Source organism: Aspergillus campestris (assembly GCF_002847485.1).
Source record: "Aspergillus campestris IBT 28561 chromosome Unknown P168scaffold_1, whole genome shotgun sequence".
Lineage (NCBI taxonomy): Eukaryota > Fungi > Ascomycota > Eurotiomycetes > Eurotiales > Aspergillaceae > Aspergillus > Aspergillus campestris.
In genome coordinates this window covers 1,587,491-1,614,062 of record NW_020194336.1, presented here as the reverse complement: position 1 = coordinate 1,614,062, position 26,572 = coordinate 1,587,491, and the positions used below count along the sequence as shown (strand labels likewise).

At 52.8% G+C, this 26,572-nt stretch overlaps 8 protein-coding genes across 8 annotated transcripts; all 8 read right to left on the bottom strand.

The window, feature by feature from the left end:
* Nucleotides 1–25: 25 nt before the first annotated feature.
* On the bottom strand, nucleotides 26–2,451 carry P168DRAFT_230210 (phosphatidylinositol N-acetylglucosaminyltransferase subunit Q/GPI1; the record flags this gene model as incomplete). Its single annotated transcript, XM_024833223.1, has 5 exons — nucleotides 26–391; nucleotides 461–540; nucleotides 597–1,058; nucleotides 1,107–2,244; nucleotides 2,317–2,451. The coding sequence occupies 5 exons, from the start codon at nucleotides 2,449–2,451 to the stop codon at nucleotides 26–28; spliced, it is 2,181 nt and encodes a 726-aa protein (XP_024696838.1).
* Nucleotides 2,452–2,553: 102 nt separating this feature from the next.
* On the bottom strand, nucleotides 2,554–2,925 carry P168DRAFT_228400 (phosphatidylinositol N-acetylglucosaminyltransferase; the record flags this gene model as incomplete). The annotated part of the gene is made up of 1 exon (XM_024833131.1): nucleotides 2,554–2,925. One exon carries the CDS (start codon nucleotides 2,923–2,925, stop codon nucleotides 2,554–2,556), a length of 372 nt encoding a protein of 123 aa, XP_024696837.1.
* Nucleotides 2,926–3,264: 339 nt separating this feature from the next.
* Nucleotides 3,265–6,295, bottom strand: P168DRAFT_246643 (mismatch repair ATPase MSH2). Its single transcript, XM_024834049.1, has 2 exons — nucleotides 6,233–6,295; nucleotides 3,265–6,173 (listed from the first exon to the last, which is right to left on the bottom strand). The coding sequence occupies exons 1-2, from the start codon at nucleotides 6,254–6,256 to the stop codon at nucleotides 3,363–3,365; spliced, it is 2,835 nt and encodes a 944-aa protein (XP_024696836.1). The 5' UTR covers nucleotides 6,257–6,295; the 3' UTR covers nucleotides 3,265–3,362.
* A 222-nt stretch (nucleotides 6,296–6,517) lies between these two features.
* P168DRAFT_286388 (DNA replication factor Cdt1 C-terminal domain-containing protein) lies at nucleotides 6,518–8,272 on the bottom strand. The gene has a single exon (XM_024836332.1). It carries the CDS (start codon nucleotides 8,168–8,170, stop codon nucleotides 6,674–6,676), a length of 1,497 nt encoding a protein of 498 aa, XP_024696835.1. The 5' UTR covers nucleotides 8,171–8,272; the 3' UTR covers nucleotides 6,518–6,673.
* A 449-nt stretch (nucleotides 8,273–8,721) lies between these two features.
* Nucleotides 8,722–10,045, bottom strand: P168DRAFT_300986 (uncharacterized protein). The gene is made up of 3 exons (XM_024838486.1): nucleotides 9,501–10,045; nucleotides 9,303–9,394; nucleotides 8,722–9,183 (listed from the first exon to the last, which is right to left on the bottom strand). Exons 1-3 carry the CDS (start codon nucleotides 9,610–9,612, stop codon nucleotides 9,007–9,009), a joined length of 381 nt encoding a protein of 126 aa, XP_024696834.1. The 5' UTR covers nucleotides 9,613–10,045; the 3' UTR covers nucleotides 8,722–9,006.
* A 970-nt stretch (nucleotides 10,046–11,015) lies between these two features.
* On the bottom strand, nucleotides 11,016–13,046 carry P168DRAFT_229637 (uncharacterized protein; the record flags this gene model as incomplete). Its single annotated transcript, XM_024833194.1, has 2 exons — nucleotides 11,016–11,168; nucleotides 11,226–13,046. 2 exons carry the CDS (start codon nucleotides 13,044–13,046, stop codon nucleotides 11,016–11,018), a joined length of 1,974 nt encoding a protein of 657 aa, XP_024696833.1.
* Nucleotides 13,047–19,633: 6,587 nt separating this feature from the next.
* P168DRAFT_286384 (Golgi transport complex subunit COG5) lies at nucleotides 19,634–21,376 on the bottom strand. Its single transcript, XM_024836331.1, has one exon. The coding sequence runs from the start codon at nucleotides 21,081–21,083 to the stop codon at nucleotides 19,650–19,652; it is 1,434 nt and encodes a 477-aa protein (XP_024696832.1). The 5' UTR covers nucleotides 21,084–21,376; the 3' UTR covers nucleotides 19,634–19,649.
* A 460-nt stretch (nucleotides 21,377–21,836) lies between these two features.
* On the bottom strand, nucleotides 21,837–22,712 carry P168DRAFT_229120 (putative membrane protein; the record flags this gene model as incomplete). Its single annotated transcript, XM_024833173.1, has 4 exons — nucleotides 21,837–21,898; nucleotides 21,925–22,094; nucleotides 22,172–22,391; nucleotides 22,472–22,712. The coding sequence occupies 4 exons, from the start codon at nucleotides 22,710–22,712 to the stop codon at nucleotides 21,837–21,839; spliced, it is 693 nt and encodes a 230-aa protein (XP_024696831.1).
* Between the last annotated feature and the right edge of the window lie 3,860 nt (nucleotides 22,713–26,572).

Below are 26,572 nucleotides of genomic sequence, written 5' to 3'. Positions count from 1 at the left end.
AGATTAATTAAGAGTATATCATACATCACCGATGTCCCCTTCTCCTTACATCCCCATGCCCATGCCCATACCCATACCCATGTCCATACCCAGACACCTTTACCCCCCCATTCGCAGACCCGCCCATCCCACCCCCAGATGAAGACGAACCGCCGCCTCCCCCACTTGCTTTCCGCGGCTGCGTCAGCATCGACCACACCTCGGCCATGCCGGCCCGCCGCGCAGGCAGCATGCTGTACTGCATGCTGTACAGGTTGCGGCGGTGGATGGGCGGCACGAAGCGGCCTGTCATTAGGCAGAAGATGACCCGCGGTGAGAGGTAGTGTTTGCGGAGGCGTTGGCCGAGTTGGAAGTATTGGTCGAACATGGCGCGGAGGGCGAGGGGAATGGACTTTTATTTATAAGCATCTTTTCAATATGTAGAAGAAGTGGAGGGAAGGAAAGAGGGGAGGGAAGTTACCTCTAGGTGGATGTAGGGTTTTGTGGATGGTGGGTCGGAGGTTTTGTCTTGCTCTTCGCGGAGCTCGAATCGGATACCGCCTGGTTTGGTTAGCTGGTCTGGATCTGTCGATAGACAGAAAGATAGGAGAAAGTACCTGGTAGCCGCCGCGAGTCCTTCACGCGCAGCATCAGCGCAAACAGCGGAAAGTGGTTCAAAAAAGCTAGACACGTATCGAGGGCCGCCTTCACGGAGATGATGAGCATGCGCGCGGTAGCGAAAGCGAGGTAGAACACGATGACCGTCGGCAGGAGGAAGAACAGGACGGTGAAGAGGATGGTCCCGATGAGCAGCTGATCCAGATCGTAGTCGCACGAGTCGATCCGGTTGCGGAGCACGTTCCGCTTCTTGCCGCGGAAGAGGTGGAAGAGGGAGATGATTATCGTGAGCTGCCAGTTGAAGATGCGCGCGGACGCGATGTAGAACGAGTAGATGTGGACTGTGAGGATCGATACGAGGTCGGAGAAGAGCGCGATGGGCATGCTGGCGCCGGCGAAGCTGGAGCATCCCACTACGTAGATTATGTGGGGGAGGTAGGGCTGGAGGTTGGCGATACATGCTGTTTTCGTTAGTGAGGACGGCACAAAGCGAGACTTAAGTCACTTACCTGCCCAGTTCTCGATCACCCATAGGAACAGGTCACCCAGAAAAGCTGCGAGCTCGTTGTTCAGCTTCAGACCTGCCGGCCAGTCCATCAGCCATGAGATGGTCCGCTGCAGCCCCTCCACCGTCCACCCTGTGAGGACGGTGTTGATCTGGAACGCCACCCAGTGCGCATTGTCAATGATATACGATCCCAGCGCGATCCCGATAATCACATCATTGGCAACCAGCCACAGGCTGTTATAAAATCGAATATAGTCCGGATGGCTGGTGGTCACGCTCTCCCAGTTATCCTTCCTCTGCCGCAGCTTGACATACTGTATGGGCCAGTAGCAAAATTGCTGGAGTCGGATATCCACCTGCTGCGCCGTCGCGGATATATCTTTCAAAGCCGCAGCGTCAGGACGAGCGCGCCATTCAAGGACCTGCAGGACGACCTCGGCGATGGTACGGTGGAATACCAAGCCGACGACAAAAACGCGGGTGGCCACGGGCCAGATCCATTGCCAGAACACGTACGACACCCCAAGAATGAATAGATCCCACAGCGTGCTGGCGGATTCTACCACACGCTCGCCCACGCTCATGCTCCTCTTGACGCGGATCCCGATCAAGTGGCTGTTCTTCTCCATGAGCTTGGCCATCTCGTATGCGCAGTTGACCTGGTTGACGATGAGGGGCAGCGCCTGCTCCTTGGCTGACGGCACATGCTTGACAACCGTATGGAGCTTGAGCTTCTCGACCAGCATCTTAGACTTGGCTTTATCCAGTTCCTCCTCCGTCTCGATCTCATCGGCCAGCGCATCCGACTTGTCCACCGCGAGCGCCTTATCCCCGAGTGCCAGCGAGATCGGATCCAACGACATATACTCCATTCTCGTCGGGTGGGGGCGATGGAACATGATAACTTGAACCGAAAGGTTGGTCTCCGGCGGACAGTGTATCCGGGGAACTTTGCTCGAGGGGTGGGTCGTCACATATAGATGCGAAGGATTGAACGCCGTCGTCGGAGGTTCTCTCGGGTTGGTCGATCCCAGAACATGCATGGCAGACCGACCACATAGCGTAAATATCCGCACTATCGGATGGGGGCTGTTGCGAAAGAGGATGCCCGCACGGAGCGCATTGTCGACATTTCGAGGCTATCCGACCCCCAAAAAAAACCGTCAATAAACCATGTTCATAAACCTCTATCGCGCGCACGGCAAACCCACCTCGACATCCTCCAGCACAGTCAACACAAACAGGTCTAGCTCCGAATTCCGCCAGCCCACGATCACCCCCGGCGCCGAAGACCGCGGTAGGTCGTATGGCCAGAATACCCGCAGCAATCCATCGCTCATGAGCATGTTGTCATCCTTCGGCGTCGATCAGAAGGAGCCTCGACGGCGGAGTTGTTCGCGAGCAGAGACGCCCAGATTCTCGTAGCGTGGGTGCTGTAAGACCGGCGATCAATTAGCCTCCACCTCTGTACGCGCGCGCGAAGCAACAAATTCCACCATAACATACCAGTTCGCCTTCCCTCGCAGCCAAACGATTGATGGGAAGAACCAAGAGGAAGAAAAAGACCGAGAGGAGCAGGAAGCCTTTAGCGGTTCGAGTCTGTTGGGTGCGCGAACCAATTGATTAGCTCCGATCATGCACCACGCTCCCCGAGCCAAGTCGGGGAGGCGGGGGATTCGCGAGGGGCTGTGCCAACATACCACGACGCCGTGATCCCACGCGAAGATGGCCAATTCGTAGAGCCGAGTGACTAGATCCCACCTCGCGGTGATGTAGCCAGCTACGAAGATTCCGAGAGTGAGGATAGAAAAGGGGTGCATGAATTAAGCTTGTTGTTTGTCGGTTCAGGTTGCGCGCATAGCTGGTTTGGGAGTAATAGGTTCGACAACGGTATCAGAGGGACAAACAGATTGAAAGAATGACGACCGCAAGAAATTAAATGAAAGGGAATGAGAAAGACGGGTCGAGGGAGGCAAGATGGTGAGCGAGGGGGAGAAGACGGAGATGTTGCTGTCCCGCATAACATCGGGACTCTCACCGCGGAACACGTGATTCTATACATGGCCTCGACCCTGCAAAACTTCGACTTGAATATACGTCCGTAGCAGTTATGATAGAAAGAATACTATATTAAAACTGAAAAAAGTCAATTTATATTCCATCATCTATCTCGCAGACATTAATCCATATTTTAACAACCCAACGCCCAGCCGCTATCAACCGAACAAAGCCCATCCATATCTCTCTCTATCGACAACTATAACGTCTTAATTCCCTGGAACATCTTATTCGCCTGCAACTTCTCATCCGCCTTGACGAGGTCGCGCATGATCTGCCGCTTCTCCTCGACAGAGAGGTTCTTATCCTCCGTGTCAGCCTTCCACTTAAGCAGCATCGCCTTGAGCAGCGCGCTGCCCTCCTCGACCTCCTCCGGCGAATACGGATCGACGGCCATGGCGGACTGCTGCTTCTGTCCCTGGTTCTCAGAGGTAGTAAAGTCCTCGAGCTCCTCTGCCTTCTGGCGCGCCATGTTGACCACCTTGTCCGGGAAGCGCACGAGCTCCGCGACGTGAATGCCGAAGGACTGGTCGCAGATGCCGGGCTCGACGCGGTAGAGCAAGGTGACTTGGTTCTGCTTGGCTTTCTCGGCGTCGGCGTCGGCATCCTGCTCCGTGCCGTCCCCGATGAAGGCCACGACGTGCAGGTTCTTGACGGACTTGGGGTACCGGTCGGCGAGGGCGGTCAGCTCGTGGAAGTGTGTGGCGAAGAGGCCGAAGCAGCGGATCTCGGTGACGATGTGTTCGGAGATGGCCCAGGCCAGGCCGAAACCGTCGTAGGTGCTCGTGCCGCGGCCCAGCTCGTCGACGATGATCAGCGACTCGGAGGTGGCGGACTTGAGGATGTTGGATGTCTCGAGCATCTCCGCCATGAAGGTCGAGACGCCCTTGAGCTGCGAGTCGCTAGCGCCTACACGGGCCAGAATGCAGTCGAAGATGGTCAGCTCCGCCTCGGTGCAGGGCACGAAGCAGCCGGTTTGCGCCATGAGCGCGATCACCCCGATCTGCCGGATGTAGGTCGATTTGCCGCCCATGTTGGGGCCCGTGATGATCAGGAAGGACGACTCGTCGCGGACGAGGGCCACGTCGTTGGTGATGAACGAGATGTCATCCTGCATCTCCATGCAGGGGTGGCGCGCCTCCTTGAGCACGGTGTTGCCTGTGCCGCGCGGGTGGATGGTAGGGCGGACGTACGGCGTCGGGGCATGCACGGCCGAGTGCGCAAAGCTGACGATGACGTCCAGGTGTGCCAGCACGCCGGCCAGCTGCTCCAGCACGGGGCAGTACGACGCGGCGACGTTGACGACCTCGTGGACCAAGCCCGTCTGGGTTCGGTTGTAGTTCGACGACAGCTGGTCGTGCTCGCGGCGGAGGGACTGCATCCTCGAGGTGGTGAAGTACACGCCGTTCTTCTGCGTCGAGCACTCCTGGTAGTGCTTCTTGTTGCGAATGCAGCCAGCCTCGTTGCGCGTGAGCCGGAAGCACCACCCGTGCACGCGGTGGTTCTCCAAGAACAACTTCTTGTCCATGTCCTGGTCGAGATCGCTCGCGACGGTGCGGTGTTCCGTGTGCATGTCATGCCGCAGCTTATCCAGCTTCTTGCGGATGACGCGCAGGCTCTCGTCAAACTCGGGCTTGATAATAAACTCGTGGTTCTCCAGCGCATCCAGATCGACCGTCGTCTCGACCATCTCCTCCAGCTTCGCCAGGCTATCCGAGTGAGCCCGGAGCTTAGCCCCGTACTCGGTTTCCAACGGCGTCTGGTACTGCTCATCCATCACATTCTCCAACGAACTGACAAAGCCCGGCAGACGGATAGACACCTGATACACGCGTACCACATCCTCCAAGTTCGCCTGCTTCCGCTGGAACCGCTTCGCCAGCCGGTACAAATCGGGAATCGACCGGAGATGCTCCTCCTGCATTGTCTGGCGCAGCTCAGTGTTCTCCACAAACGCCTCCACCAACTGCTGCCTCTTCATAATCTCCTGCCGATCCATAAGCGGCTGCTTCAACCACTGCGCCAGCAGCCGACTGCCAACAGGCGTCTTGCAATGGTTCAGCAACCCAAACAGGCTCATCGTGCGCGACCCGTCCCGCGGGCCAGGCATAAGATTCAGCGCGCGCAGCGCCGACGAATCCAGCTTCATAAACTGCGATAAGTCATGCTGGTAGAGCTGGTACTGGCCGAAATTCGTCGGGTCGGACATAACACCCAGGTACTTGATCAGCGCCGACGCAGACCCCATCGCCAGCTTCAGCTCCGTCTGCGGCAGCGTGCCCGCAGAGCGCTCGTCCCTTAGCAGCCGCGTCAAGTCCTGCTCGATATCCTTGACGCCAAAGTCGGCCACAGGACGCTCCGAGATCGCAATGCCGCAGCTGTCCGCGATCGTGCGGATCTTCGCCAACTCGGCATCCTTGCGATTCACATCCGCCTGCACCAGACACTCCTTCACACCGAGCTGAATAACCAGCGACTCGAAGTTCGAGTAGATATCATTATCCAGGAACTCGCTCACGCCCAGCTCGCGCACACTCGCGTCCGCAAAGCAAACACCCACACTGCGGCCCTCAGCCGCCTTAGACGAGATCCGCACGGAGAGTATGATAGGCGCCGACTCCGCGGAGAGCCCACTACCCACACTCCCCAGCTCCTCCTCCACATCCTGCAGATTCCCCGGACTAGCCTGCTTCACGAGCTTCCACTGGCCCTTGCCAAAACCGCTAGAGCCCCAGATCTCAATGCGCTTGTTCAGACGGAAGAGCGCCTCGCGGAGGAAGTTTCGGAACACGGTCACGCTCATCGTGACGGAAGGGAGGCCGCCCGTCTCGCTGCGCCCGAGGTTTCGGAGCACGGAGGTCGTCTTGTAGACGGTGCGGGCGATGAATTCGGCTTCGGCGCCGTGCGCAGAGTACCAGTCTCCGCGGTCGAATACGCGGATGGTGTCATTGTTGTTGTCGGCGGTGGAGAGGTTGCGGTAGAATCGGATGAAGCCGACTTCGTCGTCGACCTGCGGAGGAGGTCAATCAGCAAGGGTCTTGAGGACAATTAGTTGTGGATTGCACTTACTCTGAGATCTGGCCGGGAAGACATGTTTCCAGCAATGTCTCTACAATATACAGTCGAGACGGGGTTTCCAGCTGGGTTGGAAGAGATGAAGAATGTCTCTCTGGGTTGAAGATGATGTATCAACTGTTGGCGACGCCACGACGCGCGCCGCGGCGTACGGTCACGTGGACCCGCGTCGCGCCGTAAGTGGTTTCTGCCTCAGGCTGGATAATCAATCATGGCTGCCGATAAGATTACTTGCAGTATTATTGCGAAAACAATTGTGATCATGTGTTCAATTCAATGCTATTATTCATATAGACAATATAAAATGCGCTCATAAAAAAGGAAAAGACATGCTCATGCTACTCGGTACAGGTAAAAAATGCCATCATAACGCCGCACATGAGGTATCATCCAAAAGGAAATAAAGCAAAAAGAAAGACGCTATCCAATCATGCGTTATACCCGAGACTCCAGTGCAGATGCATCTTCCTCCGCCAGGTTCAATTGACACGCCCTAGCCCCAATCTCCTTTGGATGGACGTCAGAACAAGACTTGAGGACCACGGTCTTGACCTGGTTGACAGCGACGAGATTCACCCAATGACCAGCAACGTCCGCCCGAGCCATAATCTCCAGGCAAATCTCCACCTCGCGGTCTGCGATAGGATTGCGTGTCGAGTGCTGCACGCTCCGGATGATAGTGTCCATCCGATGCGGGGAGCGCTGGGCGGCCACCATGGCTGTCGGCCCGGAACCAACGTACCCAGCGGGCCGCAGCAGCGCCACAACGGAAGCAACCTCCTCCACGCGCTGCGCCGCCGCCTGGCGGAGGAGAGCCTCCTTCGTGGGCGGCGGCGGCAGCTGAGACTGCCGCATCTGCTTGCTCTTGATGCGATCCAGAAGCCCCATGCGGCGGTTGGTCGTGGCCCCCACCGACTTATCAGTCGGGGCATCCGTCTGCAAAGGTTCCCGCTGCTTCTCCGTCTTCAGCCGGATCACCCCGCCCTTCAGATCCTGCAGTCGCTGCTGTCCCTTGCGGAAGGCCGTGAATGGAGTCAGCGACTCGTGGACGGTCGCAACGCCCAGCGTCGCGATAAGATCCACCCGGCTCTCGTCGCCCTCCACTGCATCCAAGGCCTTCTCCCAGAGCAGATCCACCGCCTGCTCAAACTGTTCCTGTCGCTCGGCCTCGTCCACCGCATTCTTCTGTCCAGGACGGCTCACCCGCTCCAGACAGACCCGTCCCAGCCCATAATTCGCCAGCCGATAGCCAGAGCCCGAGAAGTCCGCCGCCCCCTGCTCGCTAATCCAGAGCAGCCGCTGCAGATCCTTCACCGTCACCTTCCGCTTTTTCCACAACCGCTCAACACTAGGCATAACCTCTCTCACGTCCGCAGGCGTCGCAGGGCCATGGTGCGCCGCGTGGAACGTCATCGCCTTAAGAAACGCCGCATGCAACCTCAACAGATCGTGCACCGCCGGCGGCCGCGTATCAAGGATCTCACACGCCGGTTCCTGCGCAGAACGAGCCCTGGCCCGTTTCGAAGGGGTATTCGGAGTCGCGGGTCGGTCGGACCCTCGGACACTGCCGGACGCAGACCGCGTGGGAGAGGCATAGTGGCCGCTCCGGGGGGTCGACAGATGTAGCTCACTGAAACGCAGCGACTTGGACGGGGTCTCGGCCTGGGCGGGCGCGGCGGCGATAGCGTCGATGGTGGTGGTGGTAGTGGTGGTGGTGGTGCCTTCCCCCTTTCCAAGCGTCGTCGTGGTCGGATTCCCCCCGTCAACATTTTCCAGCTCATTGAGTTTCCGTTTCTTGGAAGGCGAGGCCGACAGCTCTTTGGCAGATTGACGAGTAGAAACCCCAGGCTTGGTCGCTCTTGCGAAGCTCTGTATGCCGACCTGTCCGCGGGCAAGGGCGGCGGCTGCCTGTCGGGTAGAGGTGCGCGGCATGGCGACTACCCTGATAAGGGAGGATTAAAATAGAATAGAATTGATTATAGACGAAACATAGAGGGAAATAAGGCAGGTAGGTATGCACAATGGTAAGTTGCGATGGGTGGGTTATTAGTGTTTATTAAAGTGGTGGAGAGCGAGAATGGAGCTGAAGAGGAAAAGGGTTTTCTTTTGTTCCCGAGTGGAGCGCGTCGCGCGGGGCGCGTGTTGGCGCGACGGGCCGAATGGGGTTATATTACTTGATCGATTGGGAATATTGATGGGGAAATGATATGTAAATGCGAAAGAAATAAAGGAGAACAAGAAGAGAAAGAAAATAGTGGTTTTGATTTTGTCAAATATCTTATTTCATGGGCACAATGCACAATATAACTGTGTCAACCCAGCACCCCATCCCTCCGGTAATCATGGAATGCAGCATTCCTGACTGAGGTCTAGAGTGGCTCCCAGACTGATAGTATGAGGTCCATGCACTTTATCCACAATAGTTCGTTGTGTTGGAGACAGCTTAATCCGCTAGACTGCGGAGTAGATACATAGTATACACCCAGAATTGTATATACCCAGACTCCGTAGATACTACAACGCCTACCATTCTACCATCCATAACCAATCCAAAGACATCAATAATCAAGGATACAGTACACTTGCACAGTAAAAGGAAGAAAAAAAAATGATAATAAAATGAATTGAAATAAATTAAGCAATCTGCGCCCACAATTAACAATCACCTCAATAGTAGCAGTACACTCCACACAACCATCTCAAATGCACAAGCAGACCATACTACATACTACCTAGGCAATTCCGATGATATTCATGACAATAACAACCTATTTTCCAAACCACCCCGACACCTTCCCCTTCGCCTCAGCCGCCTTCTCCTCAACGGACTTATCCAGCTTATCGATCCCCTCCCGGGTCTTGATCGTCGCGTCCTGGCGCATCTCATCCAGTTTGTGGATTCCCTCCTGGGCGTCTGTGGTTGCTCTGGCGCGGGCTTCTTTTGCCTGTCTCTTTGTTAGTCATTTATCTTTCTGGGGTTTCTCTTCTCTTCCCCGGTTAAGAGACATGTTCAGGGACATGGGAAGAGATGTTGTAGAAGATCGAGGAGGGGAAAGTAACATACCGCCTTATCCACATTCGAGCCCAGCTCGGCGCCGGCTTTCTCTGCCGACTTCTCCGAATGAGGGAGCTGGTGTCGTGCCTTGTCTACGTCGACTGTATCGGGAAGATCGTCAGTTATTGTTCAATATACTGTAGAACACAGGGTGTCTGGTCGAGGAGAAAATAGGAAAGAAAGAAACAAAGGAGGAGAGGGAAATACCTCGAATCTTATCCCCGGCCTTAGATGCATCCCCACCAGCTTGGTAAAGGTAGTACCCGATTCCCGCAAACGCAGCGAGACCACCGTAGAGAGGGGCGCGGCTTTTCGACATTGTGATTATCTGGTGGAGGTAGTAGACTGATAGGTTGTAGGTAGGTAGGTAGGTAGGCAGTAGTATGTAAATAGGATGGAAGGAATGAGCGGTTAAAGAAGGGTGGTATTCAAAGATATAGACGATAGAGTAGTAAAAAAAGTAAATGACGAGCTTGGGAAAAGCAGCAAACTTAAATACCCAGCAGGCGACCAGACTCGCAAGAAAGTCCAATGACAATGCCTACGTCAAGGCCAAACCTGGAATCGCAGGGAAAGGCGCGCGGAGAAGCACGGGGTATGACGTCGAACTGGGACGCCGGTCCATCTCTGCGCTTTTGACTGGCCCCAACTTGGGGTTCGAACCACACTGGAGACACTGCGTGCTACCTAATTGATTACCTCACTAGGTCTTGGTCGAGACGGTGTACACTGGATGATTCAACGGGTGGTCGCTGATTGGTACTGATGGGGTGGTTTCCGATGGTGAAGTTGTCGGGTACTATGGTTTCATCGACGTCACTTGGCTATTCTTGTTTGGTGAGTCTATTGCTGTTTCAAGACTTTTATCGGACTTTCTGTAGCCCGGACACCATACAGCTGTTCGTTCGCTCTACACGCTTCAACCTACAAGAAAGAATGAACTGACCACTGTCTGATATAAACTACCGACTTTACACGACGCTGATCCGCAAACAGATGTAGTAAAACAAGCAAAGCCACCCCACGACCACAATAGGAAATTCCATCACCTGAACCTCACGGAACTCGGATTCGAGGCCGGGGTATCTTCATGCTATGGACAATCCCAGTTCCAACGCCAAACATGCAGGGACCAGCAACACCCACCGACAGAAAGGGAACACCCGAAAGAAGACTGGTGGTCGGTGAAAACAAGGAAACAAACTTGAAAAGTGGAGACGGCGCAAAGCCCCGGGAAAACGAGATATATAGGAATCGGACGATAAAAAAAAAAAAAAAGATAAGATCAAGATAAAAAAAAAGGCCCCTGTATTGACAATAAGAAATCCGTCGCGTATGCATCAGTCATCAGTCATCACATCATGAAATTCCCCCCAACAGCGATATACCGGCAAAAGAGAACTTCCTCCAAACGATGGGCCAAGGGTCTAAAAACTCCAAAGCTATGTCCAAACGGAAAGATAGAACGAGGGTGGAAAAACGAATGAGGAGAAAAAGGGGGAAAAGGTCCGGTGGTCCTCAATATACAACACCGACCGTACAGGAATCAGGAAAGAGGGCGCCAGTTGCCAGTGGCGTCCACACTAGAGCAATGCACTTCGACAGACCGATCGAACGGATCGCATCCGCAGCTGGTTTTTGTTTGGTTGGTGACCTGGGCGTATGCTGTGTATGCTTATATATATTGACTTTCGCGGTCGAAGTGACCGTCCAAGTGGCCGCCTAAGTAACCAGTCTCGTGGGCCCACGATTCTCGTTCGTCGCCACAGCGACCAGCGCCTCCAGCCGATCCATCCCGGATTTGCGCTCGGAGGCATGACTGAACAGGTCGGGCCGCGAGTCATGTGCGCCGTGATAGCCATCAGGCTGGGGTGCCTGCAGTGCAAATTAGCGGCCTGGCCGTTATCGAAGGTCCGGGTAGCGGGGGCGTACTGTCTGAGACGTCTCGGACGCATAAGGAGTATGATGGGGCTCGACGTATCCGTTGTTATGCACGATGGCGGGATGATACTCGAGCGACGCGGTGGACGGGGTATGGACCCCCTCGCTGCTGCTCGAATCCTCCGGGGATGTCCGGGTAGCCTGCGAACTATTTGTTGCATTGCTGTAGCTGGGGGCGTGACCGCTGGAGCCGCGATACTCCGGCGCCTGCGGCTGGTAGGACGACGACGGGCGCGAACCGACGCTGTGCAGTTCGGCGATGGTTTGCTGGCCCCAATTCGAGGCGTCCCGCTGGAGGGGCTTATCACGGATGTGGAGTCCCGTCAGGTTGGTGTGCAGGGACATGTCCCACGAGACGTGACCCCGACGGTGGCCGGGACCCGAGATGGGGGGCGCCGGTCGCACCGACGGCTGCGAGTAGTTGAAGCCGCCCCCAAAGGAATGACCAGGCGGTGCGTTCGGATGGTCCAGCTGCATCGGACTGGATCGGCGGACGGGCGGGGTGAGGGGTCGCTGCGCAACCACCTTGTCGAAACTTTCGATGCCCGGCAGGCGCGGGGGTTGTTCTCCGGCGGCCTTGGCCCCCCCGGGGACCGCGAAGGACTCGTGCGTGGAGTAACCACCACCAAACCCACTGGTCGCCGGCCGGGGCGCCGCCGGGAACGTCGACGGATGCCAGGTTCGCCTCCGCAGGTCCGCGTCGGCTGCACTGTGAGCCCCCTCCTCCCGAGCGCCGGAATAGTGGGAGCTGGCCGGACTGGCGAAGGAACTTCTTCCGGGGGGGTACGCCGTCGGCGTCGCCGGGTTGGCATACCCAGCGGGCGGGTAGGCATTGACCGCCTGCGTCGTGAAGGGGTTCGCCCCGGTGGGCACCGAGAGACGACGCGCCGCGGTCTTCCCATCCCAAAAGCCCGAGGCGCGGGACGCGGCCGACATGGGTGACGCCACATGGGGACTCCCGCCGTGGCCGGCGAACATGTGGGAGGACGTGTAGGGCGAGCCACCCGTCGCGGGGCCGGGGAGTCCTCGGACCTGGCCCGGGGGCGTGCTGGGCGGGTCCCCGCGCGGATCCAAGGCCAGCCGGGGCCGCCCGTCGTTGGACATGATCAGCGGCGGGGGTCGACGGCGCAGTTCCTGGGGTTGGCTGTAGGTCGACGTCGCCGAGGCGATGCTGGAGGTCGAGAGGTTCCGGCTGTGGCCTCGACTGTGTGCCCCCTGACTGCCGGCCGTGCCCGCCCGCGCGCGACCCTGGGGGCGTACCCGGTCCGTCCGAATCTGGCGCTGGAATCGCGTCCCCGTGGCCGCGAGGGAGTCCCCCGGGATCTCCTCGTTGACATGCACCGTCTGGGCGTGTTGGCGCAGGTTATCGAGTCGGGAGAAGCGCCGGGTGCAGTGGCACTGGAAGGGGCGCTCCCCGGTGTGTTTGCGGATGTGTCGGGCGAGATGCTCACTGCGGGTGAAGCTAAGGTTACAGGGCGGGAAGTCCGTGCAGAAGAAGCGCTGGCCCTTCTTCTTCTTGGACGGCGGAGCGTTGTTGGACTGGTGGTTGGACTCGTGGTCCGAGCCCTCTCCCTCCGAATCCCCGGCGGCTCGGTCATCCACGCTCCCCTGGGACTCGGGGTGTCGGGGGGACTCCTCCTGAGCGTAATCATTGCGAGGCGTCCGGTCGTCCATCCGCGTGGGGGAGATCGATGGGTCCCGCGCATCAGGCATGCCCTTCGAGGCTGGACGGGGCGTGGTGGGCGTGGTGGCATCCTCCATGTCCCGATCCGGTGGGGGCGAGGTATTATTCACAGGTAAAAACGAAGACATATTGACAAGCGATGCAAAGGATCTATGTACGAATCGGTAGGAGGGCCGTCAGGTAAAACGTTTCCCGGCACACATGAACCTTCTCACGGTCCAAGGGGGGAAGTAGATGAAACGGATAGCGGAGAAAATGCGGTGACGATCAAAAGGATGCTGATTACTGAACCGATTTGCGCAAAACATGTCAGCAAGTGGATCATCGGTAGTCTTGTGCAAATGACACGGAGAGCAGTGGACAGGGAGAGGGGCGTTGCTTGTATTGGACGATGATCGGAACACTTACCACCACAGAGGGGGAAAAGTCGAATGAAAGTCTCCTGTCCGAGGGAGTGTGGGGGGGAGGGGGGGTGTGGTGAGGATAGTCAGGAATGTGGAATGTCGCCAGTGTTTCGACGAAGGTTGTTGTTCAACCGACTGCCCCGACCAGGAAGGCGAAGCAAGGGTGACCGTGGTTACGGGTAGTTGGACAGGATATCACACAGGAAATGGGAGCGGACCACCATTAGTATCGAGGAGACATGTCTCCCCGGTTCGATATGGCGAAAAGGGAGCGGCGACGAAGGTCGAGAAAGTAGCGGTATAGTCGCTTGTTGTTGTGGCAAGCCGAAATGGGAGAGAGGGGAGGATCAAAGATGATCCAAGATGATCAAAGGAGGGGAAGGATGGATGATGAAAGATGGAGGATGTGATCCAAGGATGACTTGGGAGGGTTTAAAGAGATTGGGGAGGGACGAGGAGAGGGGGGAAAAATGGAGTTGGGGAGGGACGAGGAGAGGGGGGAAAAATGGAGTAAAATCGAATGAAATAAATAAGAACCAGAATAAACAAGGAAATAAATAAAAAAATCAATGTTTTAAGCGTGGGCAGGCGTTAGTTCGGTGAACTTGGATTGATTTTCACAGCAGTTGCTTGTCGAGTCCTGGCCCTGGTGGGGATGATGACCGGTTTAGACAAAGAAGAGGGAAAAAAAGCCCCAACTAAATTTCCCAGATATCAGAATCAAATCAATCCAATGGAGATTTCACGATTCAACCATTTATCCAGGAAGATGGATCCGAAAAAGAAGCCCCAATCAACAGAATTATCCGTCAACAAGAATAGAAATCCAGGGGAAAGCAGCAAAGCAGAAAAGGACAGGTCAAATATCGTCCAGGGGCAAATGGAGAGAGAAGAATATCCAAATGGGGAGATATATATAGATCGATCCAATCCGTGGCGATAAGGAAGGACGAAGGGAGAAAGAAGTACAGAAGGAGAGGTGAATCAAAAGAGAAGGATGGATGGATCAGATGGAAAAGGATTGATCGAAGGATTGATGATTGATGATCGATGGATCGAGATAGAGAGAGATCGATGATAGAGGAGAGAGGGGGGGGGAAGAAGAAGAGAAAGGAAGGAAGAAAGAAGACCAGGGAGGAGATGATACGACTGTAAAAGTAGGAAGCCGAACAGTAAGAGACAGGTTGGATGACGGCAGCGTCTGAGGGGGGGGGGAAAGAGACGGAGGAATGGTGACGACGATAGTATAATACAGAAAAAGAGGATAATTTACGGTACCTTAGAGAGTCAGCCCGTCAGTAGTTCATAGTAAGTTAAGTTCATCTGGTGTGGGGGAAAGGTAAAGGATTGAGGCTTATCGGAAACAACGGTCGGCAAGAGGCGGGCGAAACGAGGGGCAAATCTGGTTATGGAAAGGTGGGAAGATGGGAAGATGGAGATTGGAAAGATGGAAGATGAAGATGGAAGATGGGAAGAGAGGGGAACGGAGGAGAGAGAACCATGGAGAGGTAGAGTTTATCTTGACTATACTCGATCATACTCTATACTCCCGTCTATACTACTATTCTACTATCATGATTGTATCTTCCGTAGATAATTATATTGTATAGTATAGAGAGTAGGCACTAGATACTAGATACTAGATACTGGGTAGTATGGGTATAGCATACAGTAGGTACATAGGTAGGTAGTCCTCTCGTCCAGGTACTCATGGTTTGGACCTCCGACACGAATCATCGACTAGTAAATCACAAAGTCAGGACCAGTGGAGTTGCCAGAATGGTACGGAGTACGGATAGATCGAATGGATTGAATGGACCCAGTCAATAACGTTGGAATTCCCTTGTCTACATCGTGGAGACTCCAAGTCATGATTCCATCCCGATCGATTCTTTTATAGATCATACTAACTACACCTAATCAACGTGGAAGTACCAACTACCTATCGCTCGTATTATCAAAACCGTATCAGGAACCTCCGCGCTTAAATCAATAAAAAAAGAGTCACACGCAGTGGTGGCTGATCCAAGATGCGAGGTACTGATGGCTTGATGCGTTGGCCAAGGTCAACTTCCAGGCGAACAGAGGCATTCAACCATTTTTTCCTTTTTCCCTTTTTCCTACCTAGGTATTTTACAATTTTGCATCGATCGGTGCGAGTCTCGACCAATACTCTACCGTGGAACAGTCCAGGTGGGGTTCATTGTGTCCTGCTGCTTCGTATGATTGATTGAAGGCACCAGGAACTCGGACCCAGTAGGAGCGGCTGACACTTCCACATTACAGAGTATTCTCTGTTTGATGTTTTACTTGATCGATAGAAGTGTCTATATATATGACTATATATATATATATATATATATCCTAACTTAATTATTTAACACATGTACAAATATATATATGCGTATGTGCTATACCTTCTAATCGTGTTCTCTAGAATATAAAGATCCGATCTACACTATAGAAGGCCCATCAAACCCGGGCATGGACCCATGGTTCCAAGCCATGACAACACCCGGTGACGTTGACCACTCGGACCCTGGGGAAATGGTTGTTCTGGTAACTTTGGATACTAATATAGGTCCTCGGTTGACTTTCGCCCTTCCCCCGGTCGGGTCCAGACCCGACCCGGGATGAGGCATGGCAAACCACTGCGCTGGTTCAGCTTAATTTCGTCTTGTCGGGACTGTATCATCACTAATATAGAATATAGAAAAATCCGGGGGGTAAATGAATGAATGGATTAAATAAATAAAGGTAACTCTGCAGACGCAGGCAAGGATGCCAGCAGAGACGGTATCGACTCCAGAATTCGAAACCCGCCCACAGCAACCGGATGGATTATCCTCATACAGAATGATTACAGATAGCTTCGTCGCACGGAGTTGACTAGACTAGACTAGATCAGACCCAGAAAACTCCTGTGCCTTTGCATAATAGTTCCGATGGCCGACTCGCTCTTTTTTTTTTTGGTCCTTGGAACGGGGTTGCAATTGTCATACATTAGATCGAGTGGAGACAAGAGACGAATCCTCCAACAATCATCCAGATCCAAGGAAGAATCAATACAAGAGGTATTGTCCAGCCGATCGATCCATCCATGATCCCTCGAACGGACCACCGAGGGACCTTGTCTGGTCCCTTGTTCAAAGCTGGAGAGGGAAGTGCTGGACAGGGAGAGTTTCATCAGAGTTTCAACCCTCCCAACCTAGACCAACCTAAAATCCAACACGTTCCCCACTTGACTCCAGCTGGAGACAATTGGTTGATGACATCTCCAGTAGTAATCTATTCGAGGCTCCCACTGGAGGGATCATCGATGTAGTCTCGTCTTTACAGTTTACATAGTCCTCCTCCCCCACATACATACCTACACACATACATACCTACATACATACCTACATACATACCTACATACATACCTACATACACACTCCATAGATACGGATACACAGACAATAGCCCACTGGATCAATCACAAGACGGAGTCAACGACAAGTGTAAGGCTAGAGGCTAGACTCCCTAGTATAACGCGACTGCATTAGCCGCCCTGCAGGACCGAGTTTCCCTGTCCAATTGGCCCTGTGGGATCCGATCGTGGACAGGAGGTACCTTGCCTAGGGAGTGACCTAGTGAAGTCCCTGCCTACTTTACCCACTCATTCGTAGTCGCACAGGCTTGGTTGGTCTGGGTCTTATCTATTGAAATTGGGTAATACATTCTGGAACGCCACTCGAGAGTCCAGACGGACTGGACGGAGACTTGACTCAGAGGGTGATCGACGCGTGACTGACCTTGCCCTGTTGCCCTGTCTGCCCCTCTTGAAGCCTGACAGGAGACTGTCTATAGTGGCCCAAGCGAGTGATCACTGCAAAATAAATAATAATAAAAACACAGAAAGAAAGAAAATAAATCAAATATCGTGTAAAATCAAAAATCAAAAATAAAGAAACCCAAAGAATATGAAATAGCAAAGTAAAACCTACCTACACGAGTTGACCCAACTTTTCCATCCATCCTCACCTACACTTTACCTTCTACCATGAGCACACCACGATACTACACTTCTATTTTAATACGACCAAACTCACATTTTACCTTTCTCGCGACAGGGAAAACGCCAGCCACCGTTCCAGTTCCCAGGGGAGAGAGGGGGGAGGGGGAGAAGGGGCGATTTACGCCACCATCTCCAGCGTCCCAGAAACCAATCCATGCTATACCCCTTGTGCCTTTTGGCTTTTTTGGCCACGGGGGAGGAGAGGGCGGGGTCATGAGGGGTATGTTTTATTTAGTATTGGTATAGTAATTGTTATTGTAGTATTAGATTTATTTCCACGCTTTCTTTGAGAGTATGATATATTAAGCACTAATTTGATCTACCCATACTACTTTAGCAACTACTACTTCAGCAACTACTACAATGATAACCACTACAGTAACTACTAACTAGTACTACTACATGCAACTGCAACTACAACTACAACTACAACCACGACTACTACACTACAGCCAGATGCAACAAACCCCAAACGCGGGGTATCAATCAATACATGCCCCTAACCCAACAAACAGCCTACCTAGTACAGACCCAATCTTCAACTCCGGGTCAGAGACGCAAGCGTCATCACCAGGAAACCCAGATCTCAAAGATCCATGGCATAGGATAACCCAAACAAGGCGCGATGGGGTGAGTGGGTTATACGAGATGGGGGGCGGGCGCGGGGAGGGGAAGGGGGCGAATGATGGTGATTCGATCCAGGTACGGAACTTGTGACAAGTCGGTGTCTTGTGTTCGGGGATTTTTTTTGCTCAGAACAAAGAAAGGATTTTGAGGTCGGGGTTCCCCGCGTATGAGTGGCAATCATGTGTTTTTATGATGCGTTGATGTTTATGATTTGGCTTGTGATGACCACGTGTATAGTATTATCCATTATCTAGAGTATGTTGTTGTATGATGATACTTAGTAAATACTAGTATTGAATATGGAATGGAATGGATGGCTTCGTACAAGGCTGACGTATGCTCTGGTCGGATCATTCTGATCGACAGTTCCTGATCTATCTGGAGGTGGGTTAGATCAACCAATATCTAAATATGTCTGTCTGTATTCTAGATATAAACCTAGTTGTCTAATACTGTGCAGACATAACTAAAAACACACAGTAGACCATAAATCCATATAAAATATCCCAATCCAGGTACCTTACCCTGATAGTACATACAATATATTACTTCCATCCGAAGCACATCTGGAATATAATTCCTCTCATAGACAAGCGGTGAAGATGCATATCATGCTCTGCATACATAGATACCGACGTCACGGCACAGTTTCATCTCTGAATCTCCCTGTCTACTGTATGTATCCCTCGGACAGCTCATTGTCCATGACCGACTAACTCTGCTGGCTGCTGGCTGCTGGCTGGCTGAATGACTGACTGACTGACCGCTGGCCAAACCACTGACAATAACACCCTGTCTATCGACTCCCTTTCAAACGCCACTACCACCATGAGTCCATGAATGAATGATAGACAGATATATATCAAAACGCGGATGCCTAGATTCTGACATTCGCACTTACACCCTTGGAGCCTCACGTGAAGATTCCATACAATAGTAAGAAACACAGCCGCAACCAGTCAGCAACAAGAAACAAAGAACAAAAGCAGAAAGAAGAAACTAGAAAATCATGCAACAGACACCCAACAAAGAAGAAGAAGAACAACTCCATGCTCACAAGACGCGTTGGAAACGCATGGTGCCTTGTTCCTTGCTGATTGGGGATTCGTTCCTCGATCTTCCGGTTTTACCTGTCTTCTACATTCGTTTACTATCTATTGATTGGTTTATTATTTGTCTATGCACAGTACTACGGAAGAATCAGGAAGTTCTACGTACCAAGCTGGTGGATACTTAGCTGCTTACATATTAACTAGGTATACATGTACCGAAGGTCCATACATATCTATCTATATATCTAGGTATCTGCCTACTACCGTAAGACATGTGGCTGACTCGTATTTCACATGCTGCCTGCCCTGGTCTACTCCTTACTCCCTCACCCTGGTCCCATCCGTGACTCACTGGTGGGTATGTAAGTGGTAAGCAATAAAACCAGAACCGTCTCAGAAACAACAGGGGAGAAAACCGGATTTCCGGACGGTCGGCACCGTCCAGTCCAATCATACATACAATATGTATAGATCTCGATGTAGGTACGTAATCTAATTGCTTTCTTTGGCTGCCCTGTTATTGTACGCATAAATAAGATGTAATTAATTCATGTTGAGGATTAATATATAATGTATAGCTTGTGTCACTTTCTACCGATCAGGTACATTGGTCATGGTCACGGCGCCGACCATCACAGCCGCCTCGCGTTCCCACGTTCGCTCGTTCGTCGTCCCCGTCTCGCTGCCTAGTCGGCGTTCGGCGCCCAGGATCGACGTCGGTAGTTGCGACCCGCGCAACACGCATTCTCGGACTTCGCGTTTCAGGTGGTCTTTGCCTGCGCGGAGGGTCCGCGCTGCGACGCCCCCGCGTGTGAGGATCTCCTGGGCGCGCATGGCTAACGAGGAAGCGAGGGAGCGCCAGAAGTAGGATGGGAGGGAGGTCGTGTCGAGGGCGGCGTGGAGTGGCTGGACCAGGTTGCTGTTGTTGCTGCTGCTACCCTTGTCGGTGCTGTCGCTGGCGGAAACGGCCGGGAGGAGAGGGTGGGCTGGGGCCCGGATATTACCGAGGATGGCTTCGAGCGCGAATATGTCCTGGCATTTGGCGGCGACTTCGTTGAGGGTGCGCTCGAGGATCGGCGGCGTGGTGATTGCCCGCGATAGGGCGTTTAGCGAGGACAGGATCGCCGCGTTCATGTAGCCCTGCAGCGCGGAGAGGAGGAGCTCGGGCTGGAAGTCGGACGGCGACTGCAGCTGCTTGGGGACCGGCGACAGCACGTACAGGATGGTGACGGCGGAGACGAGGCGCGCGCGGGCCTCGCGCGCCTGCTTGTAGCCCGACTGCGCCTGGGACCCCGTACCGCCGGTGGCGATGGTGGACATGGAGAACCGCGTGATAGCCTGCTGCGCTCTCCCCTTGACCATGTTCTCGGCCGGAATCATGAGCTCGCCGCGCAGCGTCCGCACGACTTTGACCCGGTCCAGCCCGTGGCCTTCCTCGCCGGGCTCCGAGGCCGAAAACATGCGCCGCAGGCCGACGATGGTAGATGCTGCGCGCTCCAACGCCCGGTAGTCCTCGCGGGATGGGTTGGGCGAATTCGTGCCGTCGCCGCTCCCGCCCGCACCGCGGCCTGTAATTTCGGGCAGTTGGCCTTCTAGCTGCCGGCTGAGCGTGATGCAACGCGCGACGGCCCGGGCGAGCCGCGCCGTAGCGAGCGACTTCTCTGCGGCGACGCGGGTCTCGTCGGCTGTCTCCCACTTGCGGAGGACCTCGCGCTGTAGTCGCTCGTAGCCCTGCGACACGGAGGCGATCTGCTCCTCGGACTCCTTGAGGATCTTTCCCGCTGCCGCGGTTTGGTCCCGCGTGTGCGTCAGCAGGGGGAGCGCCGATTTGCTAGTTAGCGTGTGGATGTGGGTATCGATTTCCTGGAGATCGAACAGCACGCGCGATAGCGGCGTTGATAGATCTAGCGGGGTGTCGGTGGCATTGTTGGTGGCGACTACCAATGAATTGGCGAAGGAGGCCGCTGAGAAGTCGGGGTCTAAGAAGGTCTCGTAGTCTATGTATGATGGTTCACCTTCGGCCATGGTGGCGGACTGGAGGTTGATCTCCTCCAGTAGGGTTTGAGAAGACCGATATAGTACACTTCTTGCAAATTGTTCACACGAATGACTTATGGACGCTGATCAATGTGTAATTGCGTTGTTTGGTATCACTGCATGTCCATGGGGTAAGATTGAACTTAGCGACAGCGTGTTGTCTGCAGAAGCAGAATGGACTCCCAAGTGAGTGAACTGGACTTAATCAAAGTGGTGGATTTGATATGCCGAAAGAGTGAGTCCTGGGTATCATGCACGTTTGCCCGATGTTAGGTATAGGACAAAGTATCTCCCCATCCGTCTGTTAGATGGATCATTGCTGGCATCTCGACCAGACACTATTCCTTTTTGGGCGACTCGCTTGGTGCTGAGTCATCTTTATACATCTGTGTACATACAAACAGATGGACCAATTCAATACAACAAAGTAGGTTTTTACTCGTTAATAGACGACAAAATATGAGACTTATTCTATAGGAGATTTTCATATATTATATCATAAGGTTAAAGATTGTCATTCTTCAACGAGCCACTTCTTTTCACCTCGGTATGTGCCATCCAGCATCATGCATGTACATTCGGCTCATATACTTACCTTTCCTGCGCAGTGGATAAATCAATCAATGTCGTATTGGAAGAAAGGGACGAGCCGTGATGTCGGACCCAAAAAGGGCAACCCAACCGGCTATGAGATCCACCATATCAACCAAGACACGCGCTCCAACCAAGCTCGGACAATCCTCAAGCTCTAGCCAGAGTCTTACGCCGCTGCTTAAGCATATACCCATACATCATCACAGACCCTATGGAAAAAAAATTAGCACACAACCCCCAGATACACTAAAACAGAGGGATAACAAACCAGGCCCATAAAGCGCAAGACAGAAATACCAAACGCACTCAAGCAGCCACCCCGTGCTCGCAGCACGCGCAGCCCCAAACATCAACCACCACTCGCCGCCGATCCCAACGGGATACAAGATGACGAAGAGCGAGTACCTGCCCATTTCATTATTAGTTTCGTTTACCGTCTAGACTGCAATGCTTCAGAGGAGATGCAGGAAGACATAACATACCTAAGCCACTTCAACCACCCCGGGATACGAAGTCCGGCAGACATGATCACGAAGTACAGATAGCGGATGACATCAGCCGTGGACCAGGCGACGAGCATGGCCGTGTACACGGGGAGCGAGCTCGCCATGACGTCTGGGTACCCGTAGTTGATGGCCCAGACTTGGACGGAGCGGGCGAAGACTTGCGTGAAGGTTGTGAGGACGGGGCTGCGGGTGAGTCCTGCGTTGGGTTAGTCTTTTGGCTTTGGGTGTAGATAGTAGGGTGCATATTGGTTAGGGAGGTAAGGTATGAGGGATTACCTGTAGCAGCGTGAAGAATCTCCGCAACAGCGAGAGTCTGAGTCCATCGAGCCCATGGCTCAACGGTGGTATAGATTGAGACCGGAATGGAGGAATTGGGATTGGCGGTGTCGGTTTGGGATAGGAGGATGCTGATAATCGACAGCAGAATGCGGAGCCAGAGGAGAGCGCAGGTTGCGTTGTATGCGAGGAGATACACCCTCTTGGCTGTCCAGCCGGGTGACTCTTTAGCTTGAGGCATTGCTGTTCTTTTCATGGATTGGTTGCAAGATATAAAATCATGATTGGCATCGTCGATAACGGCAAATCTGATGCCGGTAACTAGTGGCTGCTGATAGTCTGGTTTTATGCTGCTTTGTCAGCATATACATTTTATGCTAATTATACAAGACCTGGCTAGACAAGGACTCTGGTCGATTCGACCATGGTATGAGATTAGATCCTTGGAGTATTGTTAATAATGAAAGAAACTTTCTATCGGGTAGTCGAGATAGGAATGTACTTCCGTGCTTACGTCTTGGTATAGGTACACAAGTACAAGGAGTAATCCAGAGCCTTGTGCCGCAGATCACTCTTATGCAGAGGTAGTGGCGGATAGAGTTCCTGTACAATTGACCCCGGAGATATCGGATTTTTCAGAAGCGACAAGATGCAGATAGCTCCGATACGATTGGAGCTATCAGTTTACCATTCCCGAATAGGGCAGACGGAGGAAGACTTCGGGGAGAACACCGAGATTTCTCAGTGTCTCAGGCAACACAGATACTAGGCAAGGACGAGTCTCATGTTGATCATTGAGTATACTGTATCCTCCACTTTACAATCCCAGATGATAATACCCCAACTGTGGGTAGTACGGAAGGATCCCTCCCCAGGGCTATTAAAAGCCACGAGTGAACGATTCCCTCGAAGAGCGGTGAATCACCGTCGCCCTGGGCTGGGGCTCAGAAGTCAGAGTTAAGGTTCAATAGCGGCATGTAAGAATCAGCCATTGGTCTCCAGCTGAGGCTCCCCCAGAATTGCAAGCAAACATTTGATTCCGGATAAGGAATGATAGTCAAGGAATGGAGGGGGGAAAAAGAAAAAAAAAAAAATTGAGAATGTCTCCTCTCGTGGCTGTGTGGGCGTACGTATGTATCATGCATGTCTATTGTGTATGCGTGTGGGCGCATCGTTCTACCACTTACGTACGTACATGTATCACGGTTTACGAGGTCGTAGGGCCCTGTACTCCGTACCTACTGTACTTGAATGTATCGAGCTATCCATCCGATAGCGGGACAGCTAGCACGGCATGGCATATGCAGTCCAAGCGCGTCGAGCGGGGAGAGGAGGGGGGGAGGTACACAAGGGCGTGATGCCAAACAGGTCGATCGACGATTTAATCAAGGTCATCCCTGATTGTTGGGTTGCTGTCCCTGTGTGGACGGGATTCCTGCCGTGGACCTCCCATTGCGGTCTATCTTCGATGGATACCGATAATTAGAATAAACAAGTAACTGCGGGTCGCGATGTGGAGAGTGGGGAGAGAGTCGAAATTGCAGTTGATGGCAGTTTGGAGGGAGAGTTTGACTTTTGGATAAGGAGAACGAGAACAGTGGATCGGTGGGGAATGCCATGTGCTCCGTATCAGGATAATTTAATATGTTGAACTGTGGTTTGATATATCACCTTCCCGTCCCTGTTGAAAATTACCCCCCATGTCAGACTGATACGATGACAATGACTTAACCATGCGCATGAACGGATCCCTGGTTCAACAACCGCGACCTGTGTGTCCTCCCCGGGTCTTGGGGGAGCTTCGTTGCCAATGAGATTCGACTGCGGAGAGTGGCGAATACGAGAGGCGGTCCCAAGGGCCAGGTTCGTGTTTGACAAGTGTCTGTGCTCGATATGCAGGTGACTTACTCAAAACCATGGGAAGTGGGTTTGGTAACCAATTCGAGAATGGTTTCCTCAAGCCATCTTGACCGAGCATTTGTGGACGGGGCGGGAGAGCTCAAAGAAAGTCCAGAAGTGAGGCGGGCACCTGACCACTTTACTTTACGTCAGTGGTATGTACTCCGTAGTATGTACTTGGCACGGCCACCGTCGATGGCAGTAGTCCATATTTACCCCGGACAAGAAAACTCAAAGCAAAGACGGGCTCTGTTGATTTCAACGGGATTTGGTGTGCCTGGGTTTGGTCTCCTGACTTGTCACACTGAAACATCCGTGGATGACAGTTTTGTTGCATGCATGACTAGTTCTTGTTGACTGATACTAGTCGGAGGAGTGACGGGTGAGTGGCGGGGAGAGCATGATGTAATGATTTCACAACCTGTAATGAGGGTTGGTTTCAATACACATGTGCCTTGTTTCTCAGGTTGAAATTGTTCTTCGGTTTTACTTTGAATATACTCCGTATGTCAAGATAGATATAGATATACGAAGTCTTTGTCTCAAATATAGAAATACTTTAAATAAAAACAAGTAAGACATCATCTATCATACTTTCTGTTCCTTGACTCGGGGCGACTTAAACGCGGGAGAATCCAGCTGCAGGTACCACCGCTAAGCCCGTTGCCGTCCAGGGGACCAGCGGTTACACCAGCGTTGGCGGCAGTCAGGAACCGTCAACAATCCTACCCTGCGTATGTTTCATGCCCTCTGAATAGTGTCACCCTCCTTGATCATTCTCCGGTATTTGACCTTTCTTCTTACAATTTTCTTCGCTGGTCTTCTATAGTTCCTCTCTCCTCGAATCATTTATTTATCTTCGTATTATTCTTATCAGTGCAGCAGATGGAGAAGTGTGGGAGGAACGGTGGGCCCCACCACACCCAGAGGGCTTGGATAATCCATGATTCAGACCGACAGGGGTTTCAGACCAATGATTATCCGAGTATCCAGCACACCATGCGTTTTCTGTCTTCCGCGCCCCCCCTCCCTGTCCGATGTCAGGAGAAAAAAAAATAGCCGGACTTTCCCGAGGAATCCATCATTCCCCAGGGAGGATGGGGAGGGAACAGGGATATCAGCCGGACAGATAGTTGTATATGACAGCTGAACAACATTCCAAGTCTCGGAGGATCAGGTGTGGCATACCGCTGCTAGTGCAGCCAAGTGAGACTGAGGGCGTTTCAATCGAGTCCTACCTAGACCGTGATGAGGTTAGTCGAGCGGAGTCATTCTCCACTCCCCCCCCCCCATCTGTCCCCATCCGCTTTTACAGTTTTTACCCCTGGCCGTTCGGGAGGGAAATGTACTCTGTACTCCGTACCACGCTTTCCCCAAGGATCCATTGAAATCGCCATTGATCAGAATGAAAGCAAAGGGTTGAGTAACGTTGATGGCATGCAGATTGTATTCTTTGTTACTGATCAATATAAATAGATCATATACATATATATACAATTATATCTATTGATATCTTATGATCAGTGAAATACGGATAATGACAATGTCTCACGGGCCATTCTCGACTAGTGTCCTCGTCCCTCCATATCTATCCGGCTAGTCAACTGTCTAACAGTCCGACTATCAGAATTAGACTGGTACGTGCAACAGGTGGCTCCCGGCATTCCCCTTGCGTCGTCTTGCAGCACACTGTCGATTATCAGGCGCTTGGAGGGTTTAAGAAAAAGAAAAAAAAGAGGACGGAAGACGATCAGCCGGAACATTTCTCTGCTTATGATGAGAATAAGTCTGGTTACAGTCTTACAAGGCTTACACAGAACACCCTTACCAGTTGCCACAATGTCAAGGAAACCGAAAAAGTGCAATTCTTTCAGAGAGCACTGCCCAAGGTACTGTAGAGTTACTCCAGTCTTTCCTTTATTCAGGCTTGGTCAATCCTTGTCCCGTTGGGAGGGCTCCATACTCCATACTCCGTAGATGGTACTCCATACAAATGATCCCCACCGTGCCAAATGATGATGAACAGGGTGATCGGTCCATGCATCAGGGCCAACCTTCTTCATCACTTAGTCCTACTTCCTAATTGAACCATCTCCTTATCGGCATTCTGGAGAGTCAGACAGATGGTCCGCGGTGTGTCGACGAGTCGTGCGACAATCCTTCCTCTCTCTTTTTACTCGTACGGAAAATTTCTTCCATGCT

Excerpts from the sequence above, each read along its gene's own strand:
- P168DRAFT_246643 (XM_024834049.1), bottom strand. The coding sequence starts at position 6,256 with ATGTCTTCCCGGCCAGATCTCAGA. Across the intron at positions 6,174-6,232 it reads CTTCCCGGCCAGATCTCAGA|GTCGACGACGAAGTCGGCTT; the intron begins GTAAGTGCAATC and ends CCTCCTCCGCAG.
- P168DRAFT_300986 (XM_024838486.1), bottom strand. The coding sequence starts at position 9,612 with ATGTCGAAAAGCCGCGCCCCTCTCTACGGTGGTCTCGCTGCGTTTGCG. Across the intron at positions 9,395-9,500 it reads GGCCGGGGATAAGATTCGAG|TCGACGTAGACAAGGCACGA; the intron begins GTATTTCCCTCT and ends TTCCCGATACAG. Across the intron at positions 9,184-9,302 it reads GCTCGAATGTGGATAAGGCG|GCAAAAGAAGCCCGCGCCAG; the intron begins GTATGTTACTTT and ends ACAAAGAGACAG.
- P168DRAFT_286388 (XM_024836332.1), bottom strand. The coding sequence starts at position 8,170 with ATGCCGCGCACCTCTACCCGACAGGCAGCCGCCGCCCTTGCCCGCGGA.
- P168DRAFT_286384 (XM_024836331.1), bottom strand. The coding sequence starts at position 21,083 with ATGGCCGAAGGTGAACCATCATACATAGACTACGAGACCTTCTTAGAC.